This window comes from Mobula birostris, chromosome 1 (assembly GCF_030028105.1).
Source record: "Mobula birostris isolate sMobBir1 chromosome 1, sMobBir1.hap1, whole genome shotgun sequence".
Lineage (NCBI taxonomy): Eukaryota > Metazoa > Chordata > Chondrichthyes > Myliobatiformes > Myliobatidae > Mobula > Mobula birostris.
Window position 1 is genome coordinate 225467358 of NC_092370.1, and position 16435 is coordinate 225483792.

Sequence of the window (16435 nt, forward strand, 5' to 3'; positions counted from 1 at the left end):
GATGTGGGAGGAAACCAGAGCACCACATGGTCATGGGGAGAATGTACACACTCCTTACACACAACAATAGGAATTGAACCCCAATCTCACAGCACTCTAAAGCTATGCAGATAAAAACATTGTTTGTTCTTGGTTCTATTTTGAAGAAGGCTAGCGATTTAATTGGTTTTTTTTAATCATTGAAGTGCATTTTCTACTGAAGCACGTCACGGCAACAGTTAGTTTCCTCTTCTTTCTTTTCTCCCCACCCCTCCCTTTGTATCCTTCACTCACCGAAAGTAAAATATGGTTTTGGTCTGCAGATTGGATTGCTGAATGTCATCCTGTCAGAATTTTTATTGGTACGGGAGATCGTGGTCAGGAGGTTTGAGTTTAATTTAGGTGCTGATTTTGAACTGTTACTCAGCAGTGAATATTTTTCTCTCTGCTTAGAGGATAGCCATAATGAGGGAGTTGCTATGGTTACAGTCATGCACTTAGTGTGACTGCACAGCTGTTTTGATGTATTTTTAAACAACTGGTGGCTAGCTGGAGGCAGTTTTTGTCAGATTGCTATCTCCTTTATATAGCAAATTGCACATACTATATACCATAACAAACATATCACCCCACCAGCCTCCGGGTCCAACATATTATTCTTCCGTAACTTCCACTACCTCCAACGGGATCCCACCACTAAGCACATCTTTCCCTCCCCCCCCCCCCGCATTCCGCAGGGATCGCTCCCTACGCGACTCCCTTGTCCATTCGTCCCCCCTATCCCTCCCCACTGATCTCCCTCCTGGCACTTATCCGTGTAAGCGGAACAAGTGCTACACATGCCCTTACACTTCCTCCCTTACCACCATTCAAGGCCCCAAACAGTCCTTCCAGGTGAGGCAACACTTCACCTGTGAGTCGGCTGGGGTGATATGCTGCGTCCGGTGCTCCCGATGTGGCCTTCTATATATTGGCAAGACCCGACGCAGACTGGGAGACCGCTTTGCTGAACATCTACGCTCTGTCCGCCAGAGAAAGCAGGATCTCCCAGTGGCCACACATTTTAATTCCACATCCCATTCCTATTCTGACATGTCTATCCATGGCTCCTCTACTGTAAAGATGAAGCCACACTCAGGTTGGAGGAACAACACCTTATATTCCGTCTGGGTAGCCTCCAACCTGATGGCATGAACGTCTAACTTCCGCTAAGGCCCCACCTCCCCCCGTACCCCATCTGTTACTTATTTTTATACACACATTCTTTCTCTCACTCTCCTTTTTCTCCCTCTGTCCCTCTGAATATACCCCTTGCCCATCCTCTGGGTCCCCCCCCCCTTGTCTTTCTTCCCGGACCTCCTGTCCCATGATCCTCTCATATCCCTTTTGCCAATCACCTGTCCAGCTCTTGGCTCTATCCCTCCCCCTCCTGTCTTCTCCTGTCATTTCAGATCTCCCCCTCCCCCTCCAACTTTCAAATCCCTTACTCACTCTTCCTTCAGTTAGTCCTGACGAAGGGTCTCGGCCTGAAACGTCGACTGTACCTCTTCCTAGAGATGCTGCCTGGCCTGCTGCGTTCACCAGCAACTTTGATGTGTGTTGCTTGAATTTCCAGCATCTGCAGAATTTCTGTTGTTTGCGTTTTTAAACATATTATCATATCTTCTTTCTGGGCCTGCTGTGTTGCACAAACCCCACCAGTGTCACTTGTACAACATAGGTTCACAAACAGTTTTACTCAAGAAGGATCAGAATTTCCAAGCAAATATTCACCTATATTGGATTTTTTTAAAAATTGACATATAGTAAAATTAAATATCAAATTTTAAATTTCAGCAAGTACTATTAACAAAACTAAATGAGTTAATGTAAGTACTAAAATCATGATGTTCCAGCACATTATTTACACTTCGAAAAAACTTTTTTATTTAGCTCACAGGAAGTTTACTGGTATATTTTAGTTGAGCTGGCAAGTGATTAATTTTTGAAGAATACGGACTGGGAAAAGAATCTCATATTGCAGCTTAGCTTGCACAGTAAGCAAATAATAGAATATCTTTTTTTTAATGCTAAAAAGGAGAACACTTTGATTCTAAATCTTGATTGGGCCAATAGTAAGTTTGGTGCCTTATTCAGCTAATGATGTTTTAAGTTCACATCATGTATATTGTCCTCTAAAGTCAAGTTCCTGCATTCCAGTACTTGTGACCTATTCCACATTCCTCGTTTGTTTTTGGGTCGCATCTTTGCCCCACTGTTGGCAGTGATGCAACCCACAAACAAATACTGATTATACTTCTAACCTGACACCGTTTTCTTTGGTGAGGGAAGAGAAGAGGTAACATTGAAGGGAGAGCTGAGGAAGGGTTCTAAAAGGTAGTTTCAGCTTTAAGAGGGACGAGAAAAGGAAGGATGCACTACATGTTGCAATCATCCTCAGTCTTGGGGCTTACTTGTGCAGTTTTGTCTGTACTCTGCACTTGTCAAATCTTTTCCCATCAACAAATGTGGAAAAAAAAAGTTTTTGGCTAGGCTGATGACAATGTAATTGACTTCAGTGCATTAATGTATGCCATTTTCATTAAGTTTTCAGTGAAGTAAATGTTAATATTCTTGTGCAGTTTTCTAATAGTTTTGATTTGTACTTTAATATTACAACATTATATTTTTAATTATAGGCCTTGCTTTCAGCTGCCCAAAACTTGGTCTTAGAGCCTTCATAACTTGGTCAATAGGGTATTAAAATTCTAATCTGAGATACCAGAGTTCAAGTCTATATTTCATTCTGGAAAATGTGATCCACTTCTCATGTGTTAGGAATTGTCTTTCAGTGAATCCAAATATCATTGATAAACTTCACCATTGCCTTCTTTGGTCATCTGAGGAAGTATGTAAGTATGTAACTGAGACCTCCAAACCTGGCACAAGGTTTGTGGTCTACTGGGCAGCAGTGACTTCTGCCCTGCTATTTGTCTCTGAGACTTGGACTACTCTCGGGCATCTCAAAGCACTGGAAAAATTATACCAATGCTGTACGTATGATGTGGATTCCTAGAATCTACAGGCAGGGTATACAAACTGATGTCAATACCATATAGGTAGTGAAACAAATAAAGGATGCTTTCAATAACTCCTTGGAAAAAGTGAACCACCCCTACTGACTTTTTGGCATTCCTGGCCTATGATTATTCAAAAGTATTTAGGGAACAGTTGGGATGTCAGAGAGATAATATTGAGTATGCACCAGAGCCTAGAATAAGTTGCAGAAAAATGCACCCATCTCTGAAACCAATCACCTGCCCAGTCTGTAAGCATCTCCTTCAACACCTAAATGTAGGCATAAACAATGGCTAACCATGTAAACACTATAGCCAAGTAAGCACACCAGCACCTTACTGCCTCAGAAGGTGAAGCAAATTTAGCATTCAGAAGGTTGTCTCCTTGTACTGGAGGCCTGTGACTAGTGGTGTTTCTAGTGTAGGTGCTGGGCCTATTGCTATTTGTCATCTAAATCAATGATTGGTAAGAATATACGGGGTAAGTTTAATAAATTTTCAGTGGCACTTACAAATTATAAAGTAAGTTATTAAATTACAGGGGGTCTTGATCAGCTAAGAAGTTCAAGAAATTGCAAATGGAGTTTGACTTAGATGAGGAGAATTGGTTGACGTCATGCACTCGGATTTTCAGAAGGCCTTTGATAATGTGCCATACAGGAGGCTGCTTAACAAGCTTACGGGTCCATGGTATTACAGGAAAGATTCTAGCATGGATAAAGCAGTGGCTGATTGGTGGGAGGCAAAGAGTGGGAATAAAGGGAGCCTTTTCTGGTTGGCTGCCAGTGACTAGTGGTGTACAGCAGGCGTCTGTTGGGACTGATTCCTTTTACATTATATGTCAGTGACTTGAATGATGGAATTGATGGCTTTGTTGCAAAGTTGGTAGATGATATGAAGATAGGTGGAGGAGCAGGTAGTTTAGAGGAAGTAGAGAGGCTGCAGTAGGACTTAAACACATTAGGAGAATGGGCAAAGAAGGCAGGTGGAATACAGCATCAGGAAGTGTAAGGTCATGGACTTTGGTAGAAGAAATGAAAGGGTTGACTATTGTCTAAATGGAGAGAAAGTACAAAAACTGAGATGCAAGGGGACATGGGAGTGTTTGTGCAGAATTCCCTAAAGGTTAATTTGCATGTTGAGTCTGTGGTGAGAAAGGCAAATGCATTGTTAGCATTCATTTCAAGGGGACTAGAATATAAAAGCAAGGATGTAGTGTTGATGAGGCCTCACTTGGAGTATTGTGAGCAGTTTTGGGGCCCTTATCTTAGAAAGGATATGCTGAAAGTGGGGAGGGTTCAGAGGAAGTTCATGTCAGTAATTCCAAGATTGAACAACTTGTCAGATGACCAGCATCTGATGGCTCTGGGCCTGTGTTCACTAGAATTCAGAAGAATGAGGGATGACCTCATTGAAACGTATTGAATGGTGAAAGGCCTTGATAGAGTGGATGTGGAGAGGATGTTTCCAATGAGTCTCAGACCAGAGGACACAGCCTCATAGTTAGTGGGGCTTCGTTTTGGAACAGAGATGAGGAGGAATTTCTTTAGCCAGAAGATGATGAACCTGTGAATTCTTTGCCATGGGCAGCTGTGGAGGCCAAGATTTTATGTATATTTAAGGCAGAGCTTGATTCGATTCTTGATTGGTCAGGATATTGGGCTGAGAGGAAAATTGGATCAGCCATGATGAAATGGTGGAGCAGACTCAATGGGCCAAATGGTCTTGTGGTCTTGAGTAGAAGGTGCATTTTGGAAAGTCAAGTCCAGGTAAGAATTTCACAGTGAGTGGCAGGGCCTGGGAAGTGTTGTGCAACATGGGAACCCTGAGAATGCAAGTACGTGGTTCCCTGAAAATTGGAGTCCCAACCGGACAAGGTGGTGTCGAAGGCTTTCATAAGCCAGTACATTGAGTATAACAGTTTGGAGATCATGGCGAGTTGTACTGGATGCTGAAGAGGCCCTGTTATTAAACTGGAAAGAGTACAGAAATGATTTTGCTAGGACGTGAGTAATTGAGTTTGAGAGATTGATGCGCAAAATTTTTTATTTTATATTACATAGCAGTCTGAGAGGTGATCTTATAGAGATGTCTAAAATCATATTTCACTCAGTCTTTTTTGCAGGGTTGGAGAATTGAGAACTAGAGGGGAACCTGGGGTGGGGGGACATCTTCACTCAGGGTGGAGCATGTGTGAAACAAGCTGCCAGCAGAAATAGTGGATATGAGTTCAATTTCAACATTTAAAGGAGGTTTTGGTAGCTACGTGGATGGGAGAGGTATGGAGGGCTATGTTCCAGCTGCAGATTGCTGGGACTAGGCAGAATAATAGTTTGTCATGAACTTGATGGGCTGGAATTCCTGTATCTATGCTGTAGTACTCTGACTCTAGAGCAGAGATTCCCACAGACCTCTTGGTTAATGGTAGGGGTGCATGGCATTAACAAGGTTGTGAACCCTTGCGCTAGAGGGTGTTGTTTAAGGTGATAGGTGGTGGAAGAAACGAAAATTGAATATATTAAGCAAGGAAAATCTTAAAATCCAGGTAAGAATCAGGTTAAGGAAAAACATCTTGGAAAATTGGGGACTCAATACAATTATATTGGGGAGCTGATGCTGCCTCTGCTTGGCCAGATTTAGCCCATAAGACATAGGAGGAGAATTAGGCCATTCAACCCATCAAGTTTGCTCCATCATTCCATCATTGCTGGTTTATTATCCTTCTCAACCCCATTCTCCTGCCTTCTCCTCGTAACCTTTGTTGTCCTTACTAATCAAGAGCCCATCAACCTTCAGTTTAAATATACTCAATGAGTTGGCATCTACAGCCACCTATGACAATGAATTCCACAAATTCACTGCCTACAGGCTGAAGAAATTCCTCCTCACCTCTTTTCTAAATGGACATCCTTCTATTCTGAGGCTGTGCCCTCTGGACGGGGATTCCTTCACCAAAAGAAACATCCTCTCCACGTTCACTCTTTCTAGGCCTTTCAATATTCAGTAGGTTTCAATGATACCCCCACCTCCCAATTCTTATTTCGTTCATATTACACCTGAGTGTATTTAATTTCACATTTGCAGTATTAGTGAAACTCTGTAATCACTAACCCACACTGCATATATTGTAACTGTCTACACAGCTCTGGAGTACATCCAGTACAAAAATTGCTCATGATTAAGAGGTTTAAATAATACTCCCACAGCAGAATAGTTTTCTCCTGTTGCTACCTTCGCCTACACCAGTGAGTTTATTAGAATAGTTATAAATAGATTTACTGCTTTTTTTAATGATCATGATGCTCCAAAAGTAGGAAAGCCATATCAGTGTGCTGCTCATTTGTATATTGCCGTTCAATTAAAAGTAATGATCACTTGGCAAAATAGTGTATATTTGTGCATCAACTGTTAATTATTTCTTTTAACCCTGTGCTCTTGTTTTGTTGGGGACAGTTAGTTAGTTAACTTGTAGAATGTTAATTGTCATGGAAAATTTATCTTAATCTCTCTCAGACTAAACAAACTGACACACACTCTAGGCTTGTTTAGCAATAGGTAAGCAGGTGGTTGTCCAGCTCCTTGCTTCAATCATTTGGAGTCTGGATAATCAATGGCAGTCACAACAATTACACATGTTACACTTTGTATACTTACTTTAATTTGAAGAATTTTGGAGGGTGTAATGTAGAGTTGAAGAAAAATAAATATATAAATACAAAGTACATGGGTTATTACCTTCATGCTTCCAATGGTGATCAGAACTATAAAGTACCTGGTTGTCCTTTTGTCTTTTCTAGCATCCACTATCTTTTAGTTTACCAAAATTTCACCCATGTGCTCAGATAACTTGTTTCTAGGAACCTACTGATGTAGGTTGAACCATAGTTTTAAGAATAAGCGTCTTTTTAGTGAGGTAAGTTTGAAAGGGATAAGAAGATTGACATCCAAGAGGGAGAACAATCTAGCCAAAGGCTGACATGTTAGTTGATTCATTGGGAAATGAGCAAAAAGAACAGAAATAAACTTGCATATACCGAAGGTGACCCGTATGACCTTAATGCTTGCAGGATGTATAGTTTCATTTATGAGAGTTTACTCAGTGTCTTAACTTTCAATATAACTATTATTGCTATAATTCATAATATGGAACTGGGTGGCATAATTGTACTGATGTTTGTGCATTTTGGGTTTTTTTTGATTTTCTTAATTGTAATGCATTTTAGGATACTTTGATTGTGTGGTCAGAAGCGGAAAACTATGACTTGGCCCTCAGCTTTCAAGAAAAGGCAGGCTGTGATGAAATATGGGAAAAGATATGCCAGGTGAGCATCTCAAGATGTTGATGGAGTTTGTACCATTACTTTTTTTGAAAAGCTGTATTCACAAATTTCGTCCTAACTAATTTTGTATTATTGCTGCAAATACCATTTTAATCAAATCCTATTAAATACAATTATCTAATTTTATGGTGAATTGGTAGACCACATTATTTAGTCTTGGCCTTTTATATATAACACTGGAGGATTCTATTGTAAAGTTTATCATCTGTGGAACAGAAAATGGGGTTCCAACACCGACCCTTGCAGCACACCACTAGTCACCAGCCTCCATTCCAAGAAACAACCTCTGCTTCCTACTTAATTCCTACAAAAAATCTTACTATTTACACTTCCTCGTGTATGCCAGCAGCTGGAGTCTCGCCTCCTTTGATTTTTTAGATGCCAGTTTTCTCTCTATTGCACAAGGTTAATGTATTTTTAAATCAAACTCTTAATAAATACTTATTCCTCTCACTTGCCATACCCTGCATCATGGTGGGTCCTAGAAAATAGTTTGTATCATGATTTTACGTTACGCAAGTCCATGTCATCTGTTCCTGTGTCAAGAAATGCAAGTTAGAAAAAAGTCTTTTTTCACTTAAATTCTGTGAGAACGAAATTTATTCCATAACTCAGATTTGATTAGCGATTTGTGAATTCTCAGTAAATTTCTATAATATGAATGGCCATGAACATACTGTTGTGTGTATAAATTTATAGATGTATTTGTTTAGCTGAATTTACATTCAACGGGGATTTGAATTGGCGTTACTATCAACAGTGGGGACCACTGGAACTAGTTCATTAATTACTCTTTAAATTGTGAGAATGTGATAAATGCTGTTGAGTTTAAGCTCATTGAAGGCAAGTTTGGGATTAATAACAGGACATTCCTCATCATTGAGTGGAATGGACTCAAATCAATTAATGTAGCAATTCTGTGGAGCAAAGTTATTTCTTCTGGTTATATTTCCTGGGCTGAATCTAAAGGAAATTACAGAAGCTTGCTGGAATTAAATTAGAATCTGTCATTGACTTTGTGAAATTGAATTAAGTAAATGCTTATTTGAAATTCATTGATGCCCTTCAAAGATTTCTGGATAAGTCAAGTCTATGCATTTATGGAAGTCCAAATTATGAAGTTTAACACTTCGTTCCCTCAGAGCAACTAGGGCAGGACTTATGCTGTGTTGCTACCGAGAAGTGTGAACCAAATTAAATATAATTACCAATAATGGTTTGCACCTAATTTCTACCTTCTGTAGTTTTATGCAGAAGATGGCTATTTTGGTATTGGAGATCAAGTTAATGGTGTCTTAGATATAAAATAGAAAATTATACTTCCAAGCTGATAATGTCATTCATTGGATATTCAATTTTGCCAGTGCAACTTCCCTTTTGATCCATGTGGCAGTTTTTTATCTATTATCCTTTAGATTTAATAATGTAAATAATAAAAATAGCAGTCGGCTAATGCCTGTAAAATTTTCCCAAGGTATTCTTCTCCTGTGCAGAATAATTCTGGCTACTTCCCGTAGTCAATAGATCTTGTGTTACTTGGTCCTGTTGCATACAGCGACATTCTTGAAGTACAGCTATATATAATAAAACCGAATATGAATTCCAAAGATTGAATGTAGTGTGTTAAATGTGAGGTTATCCACTTCTTATAGAAGAAAAAATTACTTTCTTATGTTTTCTTTTAGTTAGAAAGTATTGCTTTTCAGAGGGACTCTGGTATCTATCCCTGATGTTAATGTGCAGATACAGCAAGCAATTAGGATGGAAAACAGTATATTGGTCTTTATTGAAGGAACTTGGAGTACAAAAGTGGAGATATTATTCAAGTTCTATGAGGCCATGTAAGATCTTATCTGGAATTTTGTAGGCAAGTATGGCCTCCCTACCCAAGGAAGTATCTACTTGTGATTAGAAAGAGCGTGCAGCAGGTTCATCAGATCGATTACTGGAATTGCAGTTTTGATGGATGAGGAGTGGTGGAGCACTCTTGAGTTTAAAAGAATAAGGGATGATCTTGAAGCGTAATTCTTAAGCGAGTTAACTAGGTTGATGTGTGGTTGATGTTTCCCTTTTGGAACTGGGAATCACGATGTACAAAATAAAGAGAGCATCCATTCAAGATGATGAAAAGAGATTTCTTCACTCAGAATGTAATAAATCTTTGCAATTAATTGAAAGTCACTGGACGTATTCCAGAAAATGAGTTGTAGGTATTAAAGGACTTGAAATGGAGTTTGTGCAGTAAAGTGTCAGGGTGGTAAAAACAATTAGCTATAACATTGCTGAATAGCATAATCAGACACATGTAGCCAAATAGCTTACTCCCACTTCTACTTACGTTACTGGTTACATGCTGTCTCTGAATATTTCTGTTTCCAGTGTATTCATAACCCCATATATAAGTTTTAAAAATGTGCTAAAAGTACAAATTTTACAAACTGCCTGTTATTCAATTTGTCTTTTTAATTTAATCATGCTAATGTAGTGACACCCAAATACCAAAAACCTTTTTATTCAATGTTTTTCTGAACACAGTATTCCTCTTTGTTTGGCATTAACTTTCCAAAATATTGTAAATTCCAAATTAGGAGGTTTAATTTGAGAATAGTATTGATTAACTGCATGTAATACATTTATTTTAGAATTGGGAATTCCGTTGATCCTCCGTGACCAGGCTATCAATTACGACAGCCTGTCTTTGTTTTCATCCAAGTCTCTGAATTTGTCTGCAAAGTGTGACATTTTGTAAAGGTCATAGGTGTCAATTGCTGCTGAAAATAAAGTTTAGTTTTCAATATTAATACCACTGTTCTGGCTTAAATATATCTTGCTTTTGGTAGGGTATTTTTGAAAACCACATCCAAAGAAGAGATTCAGAATTATTACTTAAACGATACACTATAGATTTAAATTCCAGCTACAGATCTGTGTTGAAGGTTGTGGTTCTATTAGGTACAGTTAGAATCAAATAGCTACAGCTCAATCCACCTGGCCCACTCTACCAGCATCAACTCCTTGAGTTGAAGCTGACCCGTCTCTCTTAAATCTTTTAAGTTATTCTACCATATTGTGATTGGGAGACTGTGTGGTAGGTTCATCAGATAGATTACTGGGATTACAATTTTAATGAATGAGGAGCAGTGACTTCTACCATTCTGTGGGGAATATTTTCATGACTTTATTTATATTATGCATATACGTAGAATACCTTGACTCTTCGTGGTTTTTAATTATCTTGTAGTTATTCTTTATCTTGCTGCCAAGTTGCAAGTCAGTGCAGATGGCTTTTCCATATTAACCTCACAAGCTGCTCATGTTCCTGCACCATCAGGTATCTCCTGCCCTCAGAATCAGCTTTATTATCAGGCATATATGACATGGAAATTTGTTCTTTTGTGACAGCAGTACAGGGCAAAGGTGTAACATTACTATAAATAACAAAATAAATACTGCAGAAAGAGGAACAATGAGGTTTATGGGCAATTCAGAAGTCTGATAACAGAGGGGAAGGAGCTATTCCTGATTCATTGTGTGTGGGTCTTCAGACCTTTAACCTCCTCCCAGACAGTGGTAACAAGAAGATTGCAGTTCTTAGGTGGTGAGGTTCCTTCATGATAGATGCTACCTTTTTAAGATGTCCCCTATGGTGTCTGTTGAGTATTTTGATGGACTTTGTGATGGACCATTCAGTGCCTATGTCCCCTTCTGTCCTTTGAAGATTGTGGTTCATCCAGTAGTTTATGATCATTACTGAACAGCAATCTTGGCAATGAGACCTGAGCTTGATCATTAATCTCTTTTTTACTGATCGAGACCCACTTCATCTGGCTGTTTTCAGCAGCCCCCTGTATAAACTACTTTGAATGTGCAATACCAGTGAAAGCCTAGGAATCTGTCCCAGGTGAAGTAGGAAATTGGGACGTGAAGGCTGTTCTATAGGAATGAATGCACAAAATTAATGTATTCAATGGTCCTGAAGGTGGTTCAGCAACATGCTGTGGTGTGGGGAAGTGTGGCAAGGCAGTAAATTCTTCCTGATACTGAAAGATTTGCTTTTCAGCCAGTGGAGTAGAAACTGTACCTGTGCCGTGGCCTTTCTGCTCAAAAAAAAAGGGCATTCATTTCTTTATGACTACATCACCTTGCTCTACTCTTTGTTTAAAAAATAATAAATGAGTAGGTTTGGGTGGGGTGGGAAGAGAAATTTATGACATGGGCTAAAATTGTAACAAGAGTAGGTTTAATTACAGTATTAAAACTTTGAAATAACAAAATGGTGCTGTTGGTGTAGAATGATGTAATGGCTATTTTCAGCACTGTTTATTTTCATCAAGAATGCCACAGTGTTTTTGTCTTCCCGTGTCCAAGAATTGTTGCATATTACTATGGTATACACCATTTTAAGAGTATTGAATGTAAGTTTGTTGCACTAACTAAATAAGTATGTTGCATCGGTCTTCACTGTGGAAGACACCAGCAGTGTGCCAGGTGTTGAAGGGTGTGGGGGAAGAGAAGTGAGTGTAGTTACTATTACAAGGGAGAAGGTGCTCAAAAAAGCTGAAAGACCTAAAGTGCATAAGTCATCGGACTAAATGAACTGCACCATGGGGTTTTAAAAGAGTTAGCAGTAGAGATTGTGGAGGCATTAGTAATGATCTTTCAAGAATCATTGGACTCTGGCATGGTTCTGGAGGACTGGGAAATTGCAACTGGGAAGAGTCTTTCCACTCTTAAAGAAAAGAGGAAACAGCAGAAAGGAAATTTGAGATCAGTTAGCCTGACCTCAGTGGTTGGGAAGATGGTGGAGTCAATTGCTAAGGATGAGGTACTTGATGACGCAGGACAAGATGGGACAAAGTCAGTGGTTTTCTTAAGGGAAAATCTTACCTGACGTACCTGTTGGAATTCTTTGAAGAGATTACAAGTAGGATAAATAAAAGGGATGCAGTGGATGTTGTATATCTGGGTTTTCAGAAGGCCTTTGACAAGGTGCCACACATGAGGCTGCTTACCAAGTTAAGAGCCTATGGTACTACAGGCAAGTTACTGACATGGTTAGGACACTGGCTGATTGGTAGGAGGCAGAGAGTGGGAATAAAAGGGTCCTTTTCTGGTTGGCTGCCAGTGACTAGTGGTGTTCCACAGGGGTTGATATTGGAACTGCTTTTTGTGCTGTATATCAATGATTTAGATGATGGAATAGTTGGCTTTGTTGCCAAGTTTGCAGATAAGGAGACTGGGCAAGAAAGTGGCAAATGAAATACAATGTTGGAAAATTCATGGGCATTCACTTTGGGGTAGAAGAAATAAATGTGTAGACTGTTTTCTAAACAGGGAGAAAATCAAAAATTCTGAGATGCAAAGGGACTTGGGAGTCCATGTGTAGAACACTCTAAAGGTTAACTGGCAAATAGAGTCAGTGGTGAGGAAGGCAAATGCAGTGTTACCATTCATTTCAAGAAGTCTAGAATATAAAAGCAGGGATGTGATGCTGGGGCTTTATAAGGGACTGGTGAGGCCTCACCTTGAGTATTGTGAACAGTTTTGGGCTCCTTATCCCGGAAAAGATATGCTGGCTTTGGAGAGGGTTCAGACGAGGTTCACAAAGATGATTCCAGGAATGAAAGGGTTATCATATGAGGAACGTTTGATGGCTTTGGGCCTGTATTCATTGGAAATGAGAAGGATGAGAGGGGTCTCATTGAAACCTTTCAAATGTTGAAAGGCCGAGACAGAGTAGAGACACTGTTTCCCATGGTGGAGGAGTCTTAAGACAAGAGGGTACAGTCTCAGGATAGAGGATGGTGAATTTGTGGAATTTGATACCACAGGCGGCTGTGGAGGCCAGGTCTTTGGGTGTATTTAAGGCAAAGATTTATAGGTTCTTGATTGGCCATGACATTAAAGGTTACAGGCAGGGTCAGGGGAGTGGGGCTGAGGTGATGAAAAAAGGATCAACCAGGGTTGAATGGCGGAACGGACTCGATGGGTCAAATGGCCTAATCTGCTCCCATGTCTTATGGGATAGCCTTTTGCAATTACATTTTTTTGCATTAATTACTCTTAAAATGGGATCTGATCTTCATCTAAGTCACAATAATAGATAGATACAATATGCCTAAACTAATAACACACAAAGAATTATACTTTTCGTCAATACGAAGTATGCCATTTAAACAATCACAGTCTAGGTTCGAAAAAGTATGTGAAGGTCTGGGGTAATAGCCTTTGCAGAAGGCATTTGCAGTCAGGTGGTTCCAATCAATGAAATGAGATCGATAGTATGGGTGGTAGAGGTGCCCCGTCCTATAAAAAAAAAACACAAAGTCTGGTTACTGACAGAACCTGCTCTTCTCAAGAAGGATCTGTTTATGTGCATCATGCCTCAATCAATACAACTTTCAGAGGACCTTAGAAGAAGAAGAATTGTAGAGATGCATGAAGCTGGAAAAGGCTACAAAAGCATTTTTAAAGACCTGAGCATTCAGCGGTCCACAGTAACAGAAATTGTCTACAAATGGAGGAAATTCAGTACTGTTGCTATTCTCCCTAGGAGTGGGCATCCTGCAAAATTCACACCAAGAGCACAATGTGCAATGCTGAAGGAGGTGAAAATGAACCCAGGGGTAACAGCAAAATACTTCTAGAACTTGCTAGTCTCTGTTGACCTATCCATTATAAGGAAAACACTGAACAAGAATGCTGTTCATGGAAGGATACCATAGAGGAAACCACTGTTCTCCAAAAAAAACATTGTTTCATCTCTCAAGTTTGCAAAAGACCACCTGGATGTTCCACAGTGCTTCTGGGAAAATATTCTGTGGACAGATGAGACAAAAGTTGAACTTCTTGGGCAGAAATGCACACCTCTATACAGGTGGCCCCCATTTTCCAAACGTCTGCTTTACGACACCTCGCTGTTATGAAAGACCTACATTAGTTACCTGTTTTCGCTAACAGAAGGTGTTTTCACTGTTATGAAAAAAGGCAGCGCACGCCCGAACAGCCAAGCTCCTCCCCCGGAACTGCATTCTAGCCGGCATTGCTTAAACACGTGCTTTATCTCGATTTATTTTGTGCATTCGTTAGCAAGATGAGTTTTAAGGTATCAGAAAAACCTAAAAGGGCTCGTAAGGGTGTTACACTTAGCATAAAACTAGACATAATTTAAGCGTTTCGATCGTGGTGAACGAAGTAAGGACATTGTCCGTGCGTTGAACTTGCCTGCGTCCACCATTCGCACTATTTATATGCAGAGAGAAAGAATTTTGAAAGCTGCCGATGTTACTGTTGGTTCTGCTCGTAGCAAAGTGGTCTCTCTTAGTCGACATCCAATAATGGATAACATGGAAAGTCTTTTGCTTGAGTGGATTGATGGGTGTACAAAGCGTGGTGTTCCGTTAAGTTTTCTCATACTTAAGGAGAAATCAGTCAGTCTTTTTAATAAGCTGAAACAGAAAGCACTGGAGGTTGGTGATGAAAGTGTTGCAAAAGTGGAATTTAAGGGTAGTCATAGTGGTTTGATCAGTTTCTTAGGTGGGTTCAGCTTCATAGTTTAACATTTACCGGAGAGAGTGCTTCGGCTGATACTGAAGCTGCCAAAAAGCTCCCAGCAGAACTGAAGAAAATAATTACAGAAGGTGGTTATTTGTATAAGCAAGTGTTTAACTGTGATGGAACTGCAATTTATTGGAAAAAATTGCCAATCAAGACATTTATTTCGATAGAAGAAAAGCAGGCTAAGGGACACAAGGCATCGAAGGACAGGTTTACCCTAATGCCTATTATTAACGCCAATGGTGATGCTGTCCTTTAGCCTCTACTAGTGTACCATTCAGAAAATCCGAGGGCACTTAAAGACGTTGATAAGAAAACACTTCCCGTTGTGTTCTGTTCACATCCAAGTGGTTGGAATACCCAAGTGCTTTTTTCTGAGTACATGAGTGGATATGTTAGTCCTTTTGTTGAAAAATACTGTAGAGAAAATAATCTCGCTAATAGGTGTCTTGTGATCGTCAATAATTGTGCTGCTCATTCACCTGGCATTACCGAGTATGGCGGTAACATTCGTGTTGTGTTCTTACCGCCGAATACGACATCGTTGCTGCAGCCATGCGACCAATGCCTAATAGCCACAGTTAAGGCTTACTATATGCAAAACGTGATGCGTTTTGTTGTAAGTATCACTGACAGAGAGGATAACTCGGAAGCGTCTTTGTGAGAGACCTGGAAAGAATACAATATAAAATTGGCAATCGCCAACATTGGAGATGCTCTCGATAGGCTAACGGTCTCGATGAGAAATGGAGTTTGGAGGAAACTGTGTCTTCCCGATTCCGGTAAGTGAAACTGTACATACGTTATTTCTACTTTATATAGGCTGTGTATTTTTACGTGTTATTTGGTATGATTTGGCAGCTTCATAGCTTAAAGGTTACTGGAGAGAATGTTTCTGCCGAGAGTGCTTCCACCGGAGTGCTGCTGTGAGATTTTTGCTGCGCTAGACAGTGCTTCAATTTGCAGAAAAGTATTTCTAACTTTTATAGGCTGTGTATTTATCATATCATTCCTGCTTTTACTATATGTTACTGTTATTTTAGGTTTTGTGTGTTATTTGGCATGATTTTGTAGGTTATTTTTTGGGTCTGGGGACACTCAAAAATTTTTCCCATATTAATAAATGGTAATTGCTTATTCACTTTACAACATTCCAGCTTACGAACTGTTTCATAGGAACGCTCTACCTTCGGATAGCGGGGGAAACTTGTATTTAGAGGAAAAAAGGCACTGCACACCAACACCAAAACCTCCTCCCAACTGTGAGGCATGGTGGAAGGAGCATCATGGTCCTGACAAAGGATCTCGGCCCGAAGCGTTGACTGTACCTCTTCCCAGAGATGCTGCCTGGCCTGCTGCATTCACCAGCAACTTTTATGTGTGTTGCTTGAAATTCCAGCATCTGCAGATTTCCTCGTGTTTATGGTTTGGGACTACTTTGCTGCTTCAGGGCCTGGACAGCTTGCATTTTTTTGAGGGAACAATGAATTCAAAATTTTATGA

General features: G+C 39.9%; 1 protein-coding gene across 5 annotated transcripts in view; it reads left to right on the forward strand.

Moving 5' to 3' along the window:
• Positions 1-16435, forward strand: part of smek1 (SMEK homolog 1, suppressor of mek1 (Dictyostelium)) — a 131392-nt gene that overhangs the window by 48955 nt on the left and 66002 nt on the right. For all 5 annotated transcript variants that reach the window (XM_072272658.1, XM_072272666.1, XM_072272643.1 and 2 more), the window contains exon 3: positions 7259-7357. In XM_072272658.1, coding sequence (XP_072128759.1) covers positions 7259-7357 — 99 coding nt within the window. The remainder of the gene's footprint in view (positions 1-7258; positions 7358-16435) is intronic.